This window comes from Meriones unguiculatus, chromosome 11 (assembly GCF_030254825.1).
Source record: "Meriones unguiculatus strain TT.TT164.6M chromosome 11, Bangor_MerUng_6.1, whole genome shotgun sequence".
NCBI classification, from domain to species: domain Eukaryota; kingdom Metazoa; phylum Chordata; class Mammalia; order Rodentia; family Muridae; genus Meriones; species Meriones unguiculatus.
The window spans coordinates 54,682,390-54,699,413 of NC_083359.1; the positions used below are offsets into that span (position 1 = coordinate 54,682,390).

Below are 17,024 nucleotides of genomic sequence, written 5' to 3' on the forward strand. Positions count from 1 at the left end.
GTGTCGCCACAGTAGCATAAGCTACAGGGTGGGGGATATAATTTCCCTGGAAATAATGCCCCCTGGAAGGTCCCTGGCAAACTCATCCCACTTGGAAAAGAGACGTGTTCTGAGATTTCTACGCTTCTTCAGTTGTGGCTCTGGGGCTGGAATAATAAATTCTTTGATCTTTCCCTGTGACACCTGAAACAGCACAACTAACTTTATAAAGAAATTTATTATTAGTAGATTGTTAAAGGCTTTAATAAAAATAAGTTTAAAAAAGTAATGAATTAGATTTAGTATTAATAGGCATTAAGAATAGTAAAATAATAATAGGCTCCTTCTTAAGAAATAATAGCATGAGAGGTGCAGCTGGCGGGAGTTTCCCCCTCCCTTCAGTGCCTTGTTTCTAGAGAAGATCATAAATCTTGGGCAGGACATATGGGAGGAGGGTTAACAAAGGTGTAGTTAGATTTTGATATAGAGAAGGACTTTGGCAGGCATCTGACTTAGCTCCTGACTTTCCTCTTCATTGGTTAGCAATAATGAAACTATATTTGAGGTTTCTTTTCCTTTGTTTGCTCTGATCAAAAAGTTTTTAGGCCAAGATTATTTGTGGGTACTGCTTTATGTTTGATTGCATTTTGAGTTAAAATGTAAACTTTGTATTCTTGGTAAAAGTCTAAATGTTCTGGGAAGTATGCCAATTTTAAGGTGCCTTTTGTGAAATCATTATAAAAATACTAGCTTGATTTCAGTAAAGTTGCAGCAGAGTCAAAACCATCAAGGTGTCTCTGTCTGTCAATTCTTCGCCGAAACCGTGTCTTCCTGTCTAAAGCCTTGTTCTCCGGCGGACGACGGGAGCCCGACTGGGCCGGTCCGTGGCAGGTCCTCATGCTTACAGCGCAAGCGCTCTTACCCCAGCCCCTCCCACCCGTTGAGCCCAAAAATATCTCCAACACATTTTACCAAATAGAGATGTCTGATTTTCAAGTGCAAAGCACTGGAGGAAGTGTGAAGCTGTCTCAGCTCTTCTTTGGAGAGCAGTGAATTTAATTAGGTAAGCTTTTAGCTGGCACCAAGCACTCAGGAAACAGTGTTATTTGGGGCAGGAAGAAGGGTGAGGCACCCTTAGTTCCGATACTCAGTAGCCAGACTCTAGTCAGGGTTATCATGACCTGTGGGAAAAGTTTTAGGCATCAGCTTTTCTGTCCACTAAGATCTCCCAGTCTAGACTCACTCATGTCCACGGTTTCTCCAAGCCAAAGGAAAACAAATTCATATGAAGGGTGTATTATAGACATAAACCTTCCATCTCCTATTTCAGAATATATAGAAGATGTTTCTATGTATATAAGCATATGCTTTGGTATATGATGATGGAGGGCAGGCAGGTGCTGAGTACTGCTGGAGTTCACTGGAGAGAGGCAGGTGAAAGCCAACTGCAGCCCCACTACCTGCCTCCACTCTCACAGGCTGTAGAGAACTTCATCTACTCTTGCGCTGGCTGCTGTGTGGCTACATATATCCTGGGCATCTGTGACAGACACAACGACAACATCATGCTGAAAACCACAGGGCACATGTTCCATATAGATTTTGGCCGCTTCCTGGGCCATGCCCAGATGTTTGGTAATATCAAGAGGTAAGTGTGCAGGGCATATCTGTGTGGAGGGCAGGAGTGGCTCAGAGCTTGGGCATGACTGTGACTTGAAGAACTAGGCCTCAGAGTGCTAACCCTGGCCTGAGAGGATCAAGGAGGCTGATATGAAGCTCAAATTTGTGCAGAGCTTTGTGGATACTGAGGATCAACCATTCTCTTCCTTAGTTAGGACTGAGCAGAGGGATAGGAGTGTGAGACTCAGCAGAAGAGAAGGCAGTAGGTAGCTGGGAGAAAGTATTGCCAGATCCCAGGTCAGAACGCATATGAGGGGACAAAGGAAAACAGAACTTGATGGAGCTTACAAGGTGACCTTCCTTTTCCATATTGACCTTCTACCTGTATGTTCCCTTGGCCCAGGGACCGTGCCCCCTTTGTCTTCACCTCGGACATGGCGTATGTCATCAATGGGGGTGACAAGCCTTCCAGCCGCTTCCATGATTTTGTTGACCTTTGCTGCCAAGCCTACAACCTCATTCGCAAGCACACCCACCTCTTCCTCAACCTTCTGGGCCTGGTGAGGAGCTCCATGTCCTTGTGAACCCTCTTCCTTTTGACCTGGCTCCACCTTCAAGGCTGCCCTGGATTGTTCCAGAGAATTCCCAGAGATCCACTCCTCCCGACTGTGTTATCTGCCTTCCCTAGAGGCAGGCACCCAAACTGCCAGGAACTGTGATATGGAACCCCTTAGTTTAGCCCCTCATCTCCTCTAAACTCTGCCCACAGCATCTGTCTATAAACCTAAAGGACCCGGAAAACCCTGCCTTAGGGGAGAGAGAAAATAGTTCAGGTAGCTCTCCTTTCCTCTTCTAGATGTTGTCCTGTGGAATCCCTGAGCTCTCAGACCTGGAGGACCTCAAGTATGTGTATGACGCCCTGAGACCTCAGGACACAGAGGCCAATGCCACCACCTACTTCACAAGGTAACGCATGGCACATACCAGTGCTGCCCACCCAAGTAATCCACAGGCTGCGAGCTTGTCAGGAGCAGGCTGCACAGTGGGAAAGGCTTAGCTCGGAAGGCAGTGCCTGGACGTTGCTCTCCTATCTCAGTTTTGCCTTGGTATTCTCGTTGTTCCTGTCTGCATCCCGAGGCTAAGATGGAGGGCTATTGACATCTCTCTTTTGTGTTTTTGTTTTTGTTTTTGTTTTTGTTTCTGTGTAATAGCCCTAGCTAGCCTGGAACTCACTCTGCAGACCCAGCTGGCCTTAAACTCAGAGATCTGTCTGCCTCTGCCTCCGGAGGACTGGGATTAAAGGCATGTGCCATCACACCTAGCTCACTGCCTATTCTTACCTGTGGTGTTTTGTTTTGTTGTTTTGTGTTTTGTGGGTTTTTTTAGATTTATTTATTATTTATAACAGTGTTCTGCCTGCATGCCAGAAGAGGGCACCAGATCTCACTACAGATGATTATGAGCCACCATGTGGTCACTGGGAATTGAACTCAGGACCTTGGGAAAGAGCAGCCAGTGTTCTTAACCTGAGCCATCTCTCAAGCCCCTTATCTGCATTATTACCAGGTCCCAAGCAGAGACTTTGTCTAGGAGACAGTGTGGAAGCTGGATTTTATAAAAGGATTTATTTAATTTTGGTTTTTAAAAACAGGGTTTTTCTGTGTAGCCCTGGGAACCAGGCTGGCCTTGAAGGAACTCAGAGATCCATTTGCCTCTGCTGGGATTAAAGGTGTGTGCCACACCAGCGGGTTATAATCGTTCTTTCAGTCAGACCCTTCGCCTTTCTCCAGACCTCACTTAGAATTTAGCCTCTCTGAGCAGAGGTTGGTATGGTTTTGAATTTCATTTTATAGTACCATTTAGACATTTGCTGTTCCAAGTTCCCACCTACTTTGGCAGGTGGAATCGGGATAAGAACTCAGGATTCACAAACTCAAACTACATGAGGTGATTGTGTGTGTCAATCGTGTGCTCTGTGAGATTATTACATTGGGAATGTAATTTGATCTGGGATTTGATTTTTGGATTACTGGAAACCTGTAATTAACACAGTAATCCTAGTACTTAGGAAGCTGAGACAGGAGGCTCACCATGAATTAAGGCCATCCTGGGCTACACAGTGAGATTCTCCGCCCACCACCGCCACAACCACCACCAACAAAAGAAAAAATCTCAAGGCTTAGGGAATATCTGGTTGGATAGCTGCCATGGCGGAGGGAGGTTGGGGCCATGGTTACTGTTATGATATATTTTTAAATGATGTCACACAAACAACAGATCTGATATGGAAGATGTTTATTAGATGGATGTGGAGGGGGAGAGAAAGAATTATATGGTAGGGAGACCCCAGGAAAGAAAGTACAGCAGAGAGAGTGCAAGAGAGGAGAAGGAGAGAGGTAAGAGGCAGGGGTCCTTTTATCCTGGGTCCCTGGCGACAAGCAATGATGCCATTGCAGGTGGCTAAGCAACCTAGGAATGCTAGTGCATCGACTTGTGAGCTAACACTTGACATCCTTTGTTTCCCATCCTGCACAAACAGGTTGATTGAGTCCAGCCTGGGCAGCGTAGCCACGAAACTCAACTTCTTTATCCATAACCTGGCTCAGATGAAGTTCACAGGTTCTGATGACCGGCTGACCCTTTCCTTTGCACCCCGAACACACACCCTGAAGAGCACTGGCCGCATCAGTGATGTTTTTCTCTGCCGACATGAGAAGATCTTCCACCCCAACAAGGGCTACGTAAGTGTAGCCCTTCTGTGGCTGACCTTCTGTGGCTTCAAGTCCACCAATCTTCCTGGGGTTAACTCTTCCTCCATACCTGCCCTGTGTGCCCTGGAGTTTACTGGGCTCTTGCACTGGGAGTGATCCCAGACAGACCAGTTACCTCTCGGAAGTGACGTGCATAGGCTCAGGGAGCTGAATTGATGGGTAATCCTTTGAGTCACAGGCAGGAAGTCTCTGTTTTCGGGTTCCTGTGTGCTGCCTACCCTCTTTTTTCCACTGGAGACTCTTCTGGGAGCCCTTTTCCTGCAGTAATACACGTGCATACACATGCACTTCTACTCCCCTCACGTAGGGAGATGGTCAGGCAGGTGGACTCTGAGTTTTGGCTTTGCAGATATATGTGGTGAAGGTGATGAGAGAGAATGCTCAGGAGGCAACTTACATCCAGAGGACGTTTGAAGAGTTCCAAGAACTGCACAATAAGCTGCGCCTGCTCTTTCCTTCTTCCTTCCTGCCCAGGTAGCTCTCCCACCCCAGTCCTGTAACGATACAGTGGAAGGAGGAGGGATGGGGCTAGCAGGACTGCTATTTCAGAAAGCAAGCACCATTTCAAAGTGAGGCTCTACTTGCCTGGTATTAGGTATGGTGACAAGTGCGCCCCCTGCTGGCCATCATCACCAGACTTCCGAACTGCCCTGCTCCACTCTTGGAAAACAAAATATGAGCATGAGCCAGAAAGAAAGCTAGCTGAGCTGAAAGCAAGGGTACTAGGTGAATCTGAGCATGACCCAAGGTTTATAATTCATCAAAAAATTTTAAATATAGATAGCATCAAAAGGGAAGGACCTTTGATACCTACATCATGAATGAGCCTAAATGAAATATACCAGTCACAAGTGAGAATACGGTGATCTCCATACGGTGATTTCAGACTTAACAAGAAAATGAAGGACTGTATGATTTTACTCACTGGAGTCCCCTAGAGCAGACTAGAGTCACAGAGACAGAATGTAGAATCGGTGTGGAGGTATCAGGTGTGATACTTGAGTTCTGGACCCGGCTATGAATGATGCTTATGCAACACTGCAAATGTCTTCAGTGCTGCGGAGCTGCACACCGCGTGGAAGTCGTAAAATGCTTGACGGTTAAAATGCTGGCATTGTCTTGGGTCCCAGGAGGAGAGAGAGAGTACAGAGAGAGAAAGACCAACCCAGGCACAGATGTGAGCACAGACTTGGGAGTGTAGTAGGAGTCAGGGAGGCAAAGGTCCCCCAGAAGAGAAGCTGCTGGGAAATGAGTAGCAGGTAAACTAGAAACACAAATGAAATGTCTAAGACTTCATATTCAATCCCTATGCCCCCCCCCCCCCCTTTTTTTGCCTGTCTTGCCAGCTTCCCTAGTCGTTTTGTGATTGGCCGTTCCCGGGGTGAGGCGGTGGCTGAGAGGCGGAGGGAGGAGCTAAATGGCTACATCTGGCACTTGATTCATGCAGCCCCTGAGGTGGCTGAGGTGAGTGAGTGGGTGTGAGAGGAAGGGGCCTGAGTGCTGAGGAAGTCTTTGGAGTCTGTCTGCCTGCTGAGTGACTATTAAATAGCATAGAGCCTCAGGTCTAGGTTTTGTTTTTTTTTTCCTTTCTGATGCTTGATTAGAAACAGTTGCCAGAGAAAGGTTATGTTTCAGCCCCAGGCTACCTCAGGTATATCTTCCCACCCCCTTAAGCTGTTCATGTTGATAAGGAAGCCGAGAAGAGAGGAGTAAAATAGTAAGGACTGCTTTTTGGCCTGAAGTGGCCTGAGTTTTTTGTTTTTTTTGTTGTTTGTTTTTTATTTTTAATGGTTTATTCAATTTTAGGTGCATTAGTATGAAGGTGTGAGATCCCTTGGAATTGGTGTTACAGACAGTTTTGAGCTGCCATGTGGGTGCTGGGAATGGAACCCCGGTCTTTTGGAGGAGCAGACGGTGCTTTTAACCACTGAGCCATCTCTCCAGCCCCTGTTTGTTTTTAACTTATTGTCTGTTTCTGTTTTTGAGATGAGGTATTGGTGTGTTTGTTTGTTTGTTTGTTTGTTTGTTTGTTTTGGGGGACAGGGTTTCTCTGTGAAGCTCTAGCTGTCTTGGAACTCATTCTGTAGACCAGATCCACCTGCCTCTGTAGACTCTGAGATCCGTCTGCCTCTCCTACCTGAGTACTGGGACTAACGATGTGTGCCACTACCACCCAGCTCAGGTTGGCCTGGAACTCACTTAGCACTTAGCATTTGTAACAGTCTACCCTTTGTTTTTAGGGTGCTGAGATTATAGGAATTTGTTCATTTGTAACAGTCTACCCTTTGTTTTTAGGGTGCTGAGATTATAGGAATTTGTTCCTTGATCCATCCAACCATTAGCTATTTTTTTTTAAAGATTTGTTTATTATTTATACAGTACTTTTCCATGTGCCTACACACCAGAAGAGGGCACCAGATCTCATTATAGTTGGTTGTGAGACACCATGTGGTTTCTGGGAATTGAACTCAGGACCTTTATGAAGAGCAGACAGTGCTCTTAACCTCTGAGCCATCTCTCCAGCCCTTATTTATTATTTTTTTAAAAAAAGTCACTGTGTGTGCGTGCATGCATATTTGTGTGTGTGTGTAAATAAAATAAGCCATTCCTGGGTCATGTCTTACTGAAGAGTGACCCTGTTTTCTGGTCTGTTCCAGTGTGATCTGGTATATACCTTCTTGCACCCCCTGCCCAGGGATGAGAAGGCTTCAGGGCCCAGCCCAGCTCCAAAGCCCTCAGGTACAGTACCTTCCTGGTGGCAGCCCTGCCAACCCACATCCCCACCTCTGTCAACTTTCTTTCCTGTTCAATTGCTTACTTGCTGGGGACTCAGGTTTTCCATTCAGGCTGTGGTGTCCACAGCTCTGTGGCTAGGTTTCCTAGGGAATGGCTATTTCATTAGTGATTACCCTCTCCGGCAGGGGAGACTCATCCCAACGCCACATCGCATTCTAGTCCAGTGAGTATCAGAAACCTGACAGGCTGGGGCAGGGCTTCAGGTAGTAGAAATGTCTGCCTGGCACCAGTCAGGACACTCCTGGCCTATGGGCTTTTCTCAGTTTCCTTTATCCTTACAGATGGGACATGGGCCCGGCCAGTTGGAAAGGTTGGCGGGGAGGTGAAGCTGTCCATCTCCTACAAAAACAACAAACTCTTCATCATGGTGATGCATATTCGGGGCTTGGTAAGTTGAGGCATAGCCCTCATCTGGTCCTTGGTCTTTCTGATGGTAGTTTTTGAATGAGTCAGTCTTCTCTGCCCCCAAATTATGAGAGTAACCACAGAAGTTTACTGAGCCTCCACCACAGGCTGCCCATGCCAGGCCTGTGGTTGACCAGGCGATTCAGGACACAGCTGTTCACTTGCTGTGGTCTGCAGTACCCTGAGCACTGTGAGCCTCTTTAAGATGATGTTGCTGCCTCCCTTCAAGGCTTGCTGTGGTGATGAAATGAGATAATGCATGAGAAATGCTTGCCTTTCTGAGTAGTACTGTTGTTTTGGTAATTATAGTTTTAGAACAGAGAGACCTAGAGGGCTTCCTACCCTGTTATGGTAATAGATGCCTATAGACAGGTGAGCATAAACAGGGCATCCACTGGACTTCCTTTAGGCATATCAAAGCAGTCTATAATTAATTTAGGCACAGGTTCTAATGACATCATGCATGGGAAGGAACTTTTGTTGAACATTTGTGATGTGTGCCATCCTGCGTTGCTATCTGGGGACTGGAGCGCCAGTCCTCCTGCACTAGCAGGAGAAGCATAGACTTTGGACTCAAAGAAACCTCCAGCTTCATGTTCACATTCATTCATCATTTATTCAGTAAACGTTATCTACTGCCTACTAATACATTAACACTTGATGCAGGAGAATTCAAAACACGGCTGTGCCTCAGGGAGCTTAAGTCTTATTTAGAAAGAGCAGATAGTAGGTTAGACAAGGAAGATATATGGTGTATCAATGAGTTGAGAACTGTACAAGAAATAAAGTAGAGAAGGAATCCAGGAGGAAAGGAGAGGCTGGTGCTTGCATCAAGGGATAGGGTAGAGAAGGCCTCAGTGATAAGGCATCTACAAAGACCAATGTATAAGCATAAGGACACTCTATGCCCACCCTAGCTCCCGAATACTGACATGGAGACCTATTATTTTTATTAAAAGCTTCAGGCACTATAGCTGGGCAGATACTGAGCTATTCTAACTGACTATGCTAGCCTGGTGTACTTCTCAGCCACATGGCCTGTTTCATGCCATCTTAGTTTTGTCTTGGCTACTTCTTCTCCATCCCTGTCCTAATGGTGACTACCCTCTCTCTCCTGAGACCTTTATTCTCTCCTGTCTGTATTGGCTGTTCAGCTTTTTATTAACCAATCAGAAGGTGATGGAGAAAAATATTTACAACATATCAAGACAGGAGATGTTTCATAAAAATGACAATGCCAACATCATAACTAGATCTCTGGGTACAAAAATCAGCATTCGAATACACAGTGCATAAAAACATCACTTGAGCACCAATGGAAGGGCCTTAAATCTGAGAGAGGATAGCTTCAGACATGGGAGCAGTTAGGTCTAAAGACTTAGACTTCAGGAGAAAGCCTGCTTGGGGTTGTCAGGAACTGCTATTTCCCATTAACCACAGCCCAGAGTGAAGGGTGAAGGGACCAATGGGCCCATAGTAAGTCTCTAGTGTTAGTCCTGATGGATCCTTGCAGGTCTTTGGATAAATGTGCTGTGTTCTGACTTAAGTGTCAGGAAATGTTTTGTTTTTTTTTTTAATTTACTTATTTATTTTTGAGAATTAGGGTCTCAAGCTAGCCTGGAACTAGAACTCAGTATGTAGCCTTAGCTGGCCTTGACCACAAAGCCATCCTCCTGACTCAGACTCTGAGTAGTAGGATTTCAGCTTTGACTTAAGCATGGACTTGGAGGCCATGGGTTGGACCCAGGCTCTAAAAACAAATAGAAACTGAAAGTCAATCTGAGTGACTTAGTAGTTAGCTGACCTTGAGCAAGCAGCTTATTCTCTCTGATTCATATCTGTACCTTTGAAGGCTTAAAGGGGATAACAAATAACAAAATAATCATGGTGAAAAGATGCCTGGGGAGACTTGATGGTTCACTTAAAACTGTATTGCAAGCCAGGCATGGTGATACATTTCTTTAATCTCAGGAATGGCTCTCTGCAGGTTTGGGTCAAGCCTGGTGTGAATAGTGAGTTTCAGGACAGCCAGAGCTATGTAGAGAGACCCTGTCTCAAAAAACTGAAACTGAAAAATAAAATTATATATATGGGTGTGTGTATGTATGTATAACATAATCATGATAGATATTTTTATGAGCAGGAAAGCAGACAAGAAGATTAGGTGTGTACTACAAAAAGCCAGAGGGAGGATGAAAGAGAATGTAGATCATTGTAGCTTCAGGAATGATTAGAAAGTGGAAGGATACTGTCAGGACCCTCACTGTCTGCTCTCGCTCCATTATAGCAGCCACTCCAGGATGGGAATGACCCTGACCCCTATGTGAAGATTTACCTCCTTCCTGACCCTCAGAAAACCACAAAGAGGAAAACCAAAGTGGCTCGGAAAACCTGCAACCCTACCTACAATGAGATGGTGTGTGGAAAGTGGGGGTGCACAGGTTAGGCAGGGGTTGGCAAACTGCTTCTTTGATTATTTATTTATTTCGGGTTTTTGAGACTCTAATATTGGTTTTATTTGTATGTAAATGTGCCCATGGCTATCAGAAGATCAAATCTGACCTGGAGTTTCAGGTGGTTTTGTGCTCTGAGACAGAGGAGCGCTCTTAACCAACGAGCTGCCTACTGAGCCCATGTTCTCATAAACCTAACACTGTATACCACTTGCCGTTTGTGATGACAGCTTTTTTTTTTGAGACAGGGTTTCTCTGTGTAGCCCTGGCTGTCCTGGACTCACTTTGTAGACCAGGCTGGCCTAGAAATCACAGAGATCTGCCTCCCAGAGTGCTGAGATTACAGGTGTGCACCACCACGCCCGGCTTGTGATGACAGCTTTGAAACCCCTAGGGTTGCAATTCTCAAGACGGGACTTGGGTCATAATATATGAGGAGGGGGAGCCTGCTGGCCCTGTGTGGAGGATGCTCAGAGGCTCCAATAACTACAATCCCAGCCTTTGGGAGGCAGAGGCAGATTTGCTGTGAGTTCCAGGACAGCCTGGGCCACCTGGTGCCCTAGGGACTAGAGCATCTCTTCCGACCCCGTGGATTCTCACTGCCTGGCCTCACTCCTTCCCTCTCTTCCCATTGCCCATGTTTGCAGTTGGTGTATGATGGGATCCCCAAGGGAGACCTACAGCAGCGGGAGCTCCAGCTGAGTGTGTTAAGTGAGCAAGGATTTTGGGAGAACGTGCTTCTTGGGGAGGTGCACATCCGCCTTCGGGAGCTGGACCTGGCCCAGGAGAAGACAGGCTGGTTTGCACTGGGATCTCGAGGCCATGGAACCCTGTGAATCCAGTCATGGCCCAGACCTGCAGCTGCTGCCCAGGGCCGGGGTAGAAGCCTCTCTCCTGCTAAGGAGGGACAGACCGTGGCCTTCCCCACGGTCCACGTGGACCTGACCTCCACGAGGGGGCTGAAAGAGGAGAGCGCGCTCAGCTGCCCCTTCCTCCTGGAAGACCACGCTGGGGCTGGTTGTGCCTAACAGCCCCTTGGAAGCTGTGGGGCTATGGCAGTTTTAAGTTTACCTTGTGTCAAGGGAGCAAGCAATGCCTGCTTTGGGGTGTGCAGATTGTGGGCTATCTAAAGTAGCACTTGGCGGGGGGGCGGGGTTGAATATTTAATTTTTATTTTTAAAAAATGAAATAGTAATGTTGTCCTCACTGGGACAGGAAGCTTTGTGTGAGAGGGTCATACTGTGCCTCAGAAGGCAAAAGAGAAAGACTATTTGGATTTTTGTTGTTGTTGTTGTTATGGTAAAAGTTCTTATTGGACTTTTTTTTCCAGGACTCTTTGGGTTTTGTTTTCTAGGTATAGGAAATATCGGGGAGGGGCCCGGGGGTCCTCGGTGAAGCCCTCCCTCTCTCAGGCAGACTGGGAAGGGTGGGGGAACTGACTGACTGATGGGACTGACGCCCACTCTGGGCTGTCCGATTTTGCCTCCAAAGGAGAGCAACGTGATACCTACGTGTGTAAGGAAGGGCCTTCCATATTAGGGTTCCAGCAAGGACCTATATTCAGGGACCCATGCTCTTTAGGGCAAAGTTTTTCCTCTCTTCTTCCCCTGCTGGTTGGATTTGGCTGAAATGCCTTCCGCTCCCCCTTACCACTGTTCTCCCAGCCCTGTATAGTTCACCCAGTCCGGTGAGTACACTGGGGTGCTTCTGTGCCCCATCTTCTATTTGATGGAACAAAATGCTGCCAACCCTTAGCTCTGGGTCATGCCTGTGGGAGGCAGGTGCATCGTGGCCACTTGCTGCATTGTTTTTGGAAAATGTCCCCTGAGACTCTCTACTACTTTCTCTCCCAAACCCTGCTCCTGTCACACTTTAAAAAGAATTCTGTAGGGCCACAAAGCTGTTTAGTGTGTAGAGAAAGGGATGCCCAGTCCATAGCAAAGGGGGGCTGGAAAGAGTGAGGATTAACCAATGTAACTGTTTCTTCTGCTTATTTTCTTGGCCAGAAGGAGGCTTGGCTGGAGCAGCACATTCTTTAGAAAAGAAACAAACAAACAAACCAAAGTCCTTTTTTTTTCTTTTCTTTTTTTTGGTTCTTTGAGACAGGTTTTTTCTGTTTGCAGCCCTGGATGGCCTTGAGTCCAGAGAGATCTCCCTGACTCTGCCTCCTGAGTGCTGGGATTAAAGGTGTTTAACACCACCACCACCACCACCACCACCACCACCACCACCACCACCACCTGGCTAACACATGTCTTTCTTATGTGGTGATAATGGCTAAAACCCAGGGTCCTTTGGGTGATCGGCAAGCACTCCACCACCAAGCTTCATGCCCAGCCCACCTCTATTCTTTATTTCTCAGCAGATGAATTTAAAATCCACTCTCTGAGTTTCCAAAGAGTTGTCTTAGTTAAAAAAGGGATGGATGAGGCTTCAATTTAACTTGTTTTGTTTTTTAAGACAGGGTCTTACTATGTACACTAGGCTAGCTTTGAACTCATAGAGCTCTGCCTGCCTCTGCCTCTGTAGGGCTGGGATTAAAGGCAACTAACCTTTTAAACAAGAGTCAGATGAAGAGGGAAGAGATAGCAAGGACACTAACAGTTTCCCTGTGACCCCATTACTAGAGAGAAAAGCTCCATTGAAGCCAGAAGCAAGGAAAGTTTTGTTTGTTTGTTTATGAGAGAGGATATCATGTAGCCCAGGTTGTCCTCAAACCCCTATATAGATGTGGACAACCTCAAACTCCAGACCTACTTGCCTTCCACTTCGCAGGTGCTAAGATTACAGGCATGAGCCAATGCATCCATTTTCTTTTCTCGTAATTAAAAATGGCAGAGCAGTGAAATGGCTCAGTGAGTAAGTGCACTTGCCCTGTCAACTTAAGTTTGATCACTGAGACCTTCAGGACGGCAGGAGAGAACCAACTCATACAGGTTGTTCTTTGGCCTCCACATGCGCTACATAGTGTGTACATCCGGCTCTGAAGGCAGGAGACCGGAGATGGAAAGCAGTGGAAACCTTCCAGATGTTTGGACCATAGATGAGCTACTGGCTTTTTGCCTGTAGGTCATTTTATTTTGACCCTTTATGCCCCTGACTTAAAGAGGTCTATGTACTGTAGCCACTTCCCATGTCCCTTGTATCTTCTACTTTCTCTGGAATTGTATTTTCTAATAAATGACATTTGAGAAAACAGCTATTGTTATTAAAGACTGTTTGGCGTGTGAATGATTAGATTAAAGCTCTGGTGTGGGTGTGTGTTTATATACCCTACTGCACTACTGTGGACATTTTTACAATTCTCAACTTGTAACCAAAACCTCAGGGCAAAAACCCTGTTTCAGCAGACCTAACAGACTGGGCTGAGCCATTGTTCCAATACGCTGATTAAAGGGATAGTGGTGATAAAAAGAATGGGGAGGAGATTTGTTCAGTGTGGTCATACTGGAAAGAGTATAAAGGGGTCCTGTGGCACACCCCCGCCCCCAGTCCATCTTCAGGGTACTGACATAATGTCTAAGTCAAAGTAGAGGAATAAGGGGGTGGGGGGCAGAAGATATGCATGGTTAAACCTTCTTGTCCACAGTACAATCTTTCAGAGCCTCAACTTGAGTCTTTGCGTGGTGCTCCAATAAATTGTTAACTGTTCTATGCTGCTCCTGCTATCCGGACATGGTTTTTACAAGGTGATCTGCTCCCAGGTGCAGCCTTTCCATTATCAACAATTGTTCTCATCTTGGGGGTGTCGCAGGCTAGCCTTGGCTGCAGAGTCTGAAAAGAAAATAAACTCAACAAGAGTAAATACTTAAAGAAAAGCTAGTTTAAAAGTGCTTGTTTGAGCTGTCCCCTATTGTAGTTCCGCATTTTGCTTGTCTCACTAGGTATCCAGGCACTGCAGGACACCAAGCAGGAAAGAATGAACCAGAGTCCTGAACAGGTGGGGCTCTGCACAGGTGGGGGAGGGGGGAGGAAGACCTCTGCGGATTTTAGAGTTCCAGCTCTCTTAGCTCAGAGCTATCCCAATGAAACAGCAACTCTTAGACGGTATTTAGTGAAGCGATATTTAGCTTATGTACCTTTATTTGAGGTGGACAAGGACTGTATAAGCCATGGGGAGTGGGAAGGGATGCCAGGGTGGGTGGATATCATTGGCTGGGGCTGAGATGCAGGTGATGCTCTATTTGCATCAGGTGCCACAGGTGGAAGTAGAGGGGTTGTTGAAGCTATACCAGCCGGGGCATGCAGGCTCAGAACAGGGAGGAAGCAATCCTTATTCCTACCAATCTCAAGAAAGAGATCTCTGGGGTTAGGATCCGTCTCTACCTGGCTCTACTTCCATGCCAGATTCCCTGGTGGTCCCACACTCTATGAGTTTGTAACTTCATTAGAGAGGGAGCAAAACTGGATAACAAACGACTGAGAATAGCCATAGTTAGAAGTTTGCAGACTATTTGGCAATTGACTAAACAGTGTAAATATTTTTGCTACATATACATTTAGGATAATTATGATTGGCAGCATATCGGAATCATCAAGCTGGCCTAACTTTGTTCTCAGAAATATATTTAAATGTTTTGTTTGTTTAAAAGGATGACAAACCAGGAAAGAAAATTGTTATACAAGCATGGCAACCTGGGTTTGTTTCCCTGAACCTACATAAAGGCAGGAAAAGAGAGTTATCTCCACACAGTTGCTCTGCATACCACCTACCCATGTATATAGTGTACATACTTGTGTGTGCTAATAGTAAATGACCTACATATTAATAAGAAATCTTATAAGTGTAAGATCGTTTACAATAGTTTACCTTTACACACAAATTCCCATTTAATTTTGTCTTTTAAGCGTAAGCAAGGTAGGCAGTGGTGGTGAACAGCTTTAATCCCAGCACTTGAAAGGCAGAGGCAAACAGATCTCTGTGAGTTCAAGGCCAAGCTGGTCTATAGTGTGAGTTCCAGGACAGTCAGGGCTACACAGAGACAACTTGTCTTGAAAGACAAAGACAAAATAACCAAGCAAAAAGAAAGGAAAAGCCAGGCAGTGGTGGCCCATGCCTTTAATCTTAGCACTTAGGAGACAGAAGCAGGAGGATCTCTATGAGTTCGAGACAGCGAGGGATACACAGAGAAACTGTGTCTCAAAAATAAAAAATAAATAAATGAGGGGTGTGGTGGTGCATGCCTTTGATCCCAGCACTCAGAAGGCAAGAGGCAGGTGAATTTCTGAGTCTGAGTCTGGCTGGTCTATGGAGTGAGATGTGTGATAGCCAGAGCTACATAGTATGCCCCTATCTGAAAACAAACAAAAGAATAAACAAAGCCCTTTAGAGCCAGGCATGGTGGCGAATACCAGTAATCCCAGCACTCGGGCTGGCAGAGGCAGGTGGATCTCTGTGAGTTCAAGGCCAACCTGGTCTACAAAATGTGTCTAGAACATTCAAGGCTACACAGAGAAACCCTGTCTTGAAAAAGCAAAACAACAATAAAAACCCCTAAAGAGTGCCATTGTCCACCCTCATGTTTTTCTCTGCAACAGTCGTTTTGGCCATTGTCCACTTTCATCATAGATAGATGGATGGATGGATAGATAGATAGATAGATAGATACCAGGCAGGCCTCCTTGCAGAAATCTTCCTGCCTCTTTCTCTTAAAGCTGAGGGTCACAGGCACATGCCACCACACCTAATACAGCTCTCTGCTTAGCAGCTCCTCTATTATTGCTGAAAGGAAACCACTGCATCTTGGTCTATCATACACACCTTTAATCCCAGTACTCCAGAGGCTGAGGCAGGCAGATCTCTTGAGTTTGAGGCCAGACTGGTCTACAGAGCTAGTTCCAGAACAGCCAGGTTTCCAAACTTAAACGAGAATATGTGAGCACTCCCTATTGTCTCAAGCTGAAGAGGAGCTTGCTTTCAAAGTTAGAGGACACGCCTCCTTCTCCTTGAGACCCTCATCCCAAATGTATAGAAACCCACTGCAGCTCACTCACCAGCATTGCAGACCCTGGAAAAGATTGCCTCAGGTCAAAGGCCACAGCTCCTGCCCTCCAGCATCCTCACCTCCAACACTACAGAGCCTATGTGGACCCTGCCCCCAGCATCTCAGCACCTGAGTGGAGCTCTCTGCCCAGGCGTAGGCTACCCATCCACTGCCCATAACCCTGGCTCCTTAACATCCAGAGTCCTGTCCCCTCCCTTCAATCCCTTAACCTTTGTAGTCTCATAACCCACATGGCACATCTGTCCCTTTCACAGGTAAGAGGCCACCACTACATCACATCCCACCTTCCAGAGCACCTGCCTATGTCTCAGGTCAGAGGCCACATTCCTGCCAACCTACCAACTCAAATAGATCACCCACTGGTGACGTCAGAGACACATCTGTCTCTAGCTGAGCTGGCCCCACCTCAGCTACCCCAACTAAGAGGCAATGTATGTGTCCCCAAGACTGAGCTTCAAGCATCCCACAGTAATGGTCAGCAGTGAAGACAACATAGATGAGATTCCAAAGAATTTGAAAGAATAGTTGTAAAGATGTTCAAAGAATCAAAAAGGACATGAATAAATACCTAAATTAATTTAAACATGACAGGAATAAAGTCCTCAATGAATTCCAACAAAACATAAAGAACTGAATGAAATTGGAAGACAACTGAGGTTTACAAGTGGAATTCAGTGAAGAGATAGAAACACGGAAGAAAACCCAAACTTGAAATTAAAAACTCAGCGGTGAGCTAGGCATGGTGGCACACACCTGTAATACCAGCACTCAGGGAGGCAGAAGCAGACCAATCGCTGTGAGTTTGAGGGCCAGCCTGGTCTACGAAGCAAGTCCAGGGGAGCCAACGCTACAAAGAGAAACCTGTCTCAAAAAACAAAACCAACCAACCAGCCAAACAAAAGGTTATGAATTACTTACTTCAAAGGTTTTCCATCTTTAAAAAAAAAAAAAAGTGCAAAACAAAACAAAAAACATCAGTGGTTGAGGGAGGGGAA

The 17,024-nt window shown here is 46.1% G+C and overlaps 1 protein-coding gene across 2 annotated transcripts in view; it reads left to right on the forward strand.

Moving 5' to 3' along the window:
* Pik3c2b (phosphatidylinositol-4-phosphate 3-kinase catalytic subunit type 2 beta) overlaps positions 1 to 13,222 on the forward strand; it is a 63,657-nt gene extending 50,435 nt beyond the window's left edge. The window contains exons 24-33 of one of the 2 annotated variants that reach the window (XM_021636379.2): positions 1,458 to 1,627; positions 2,003 to 2,159; positions 2,456 to 2,565; positions 4,139 to 4,340; positions 4,720 to 4,844; positions 5,717 to 5,834; positions 7,028 to 7,109; positions 7,448 to 7,554; positions 9,859 to 9,987; positions 10,672 to 13,222. In XM_021636379.2, coding sequence (XP_021492054.1) covers positions 1,458 to 1,627; positions 2,003 to 2,159; positions 2,456 to 2,565; positions 4,139 to 4,340; positions 4,720 to 4,844; positions 5,717 to 5,834; positions 7,028 to 7,109; positions 7,448 to 7,554; positions 9,859 to 9,987; positions 10,672 to 10,860 — 1,389 coding nt within the window. In that variant the 3' untranslated portion in view covers positions 10,861 to 13,222. Of the gene's footprint in view, positions 1 to 1,457; positions 1,628 to 2,002; positions 2,160 to 2,455; positions 2,566 to 4,138; positions 4,341 to 4,719; positions 4,845 to 5,716; positions 5,835 to 7,027; positions 7,110 to 7,447; positions 7,555 to 9,858; positions 10,013 to 10,671 lie in introns of both variants that reach the window. The other variant, XM_021636380.2, reaches the window with a different exon arrangement.
* Positions 13,223 to 17,024: the final 3,802 nt, after the last annotated feature.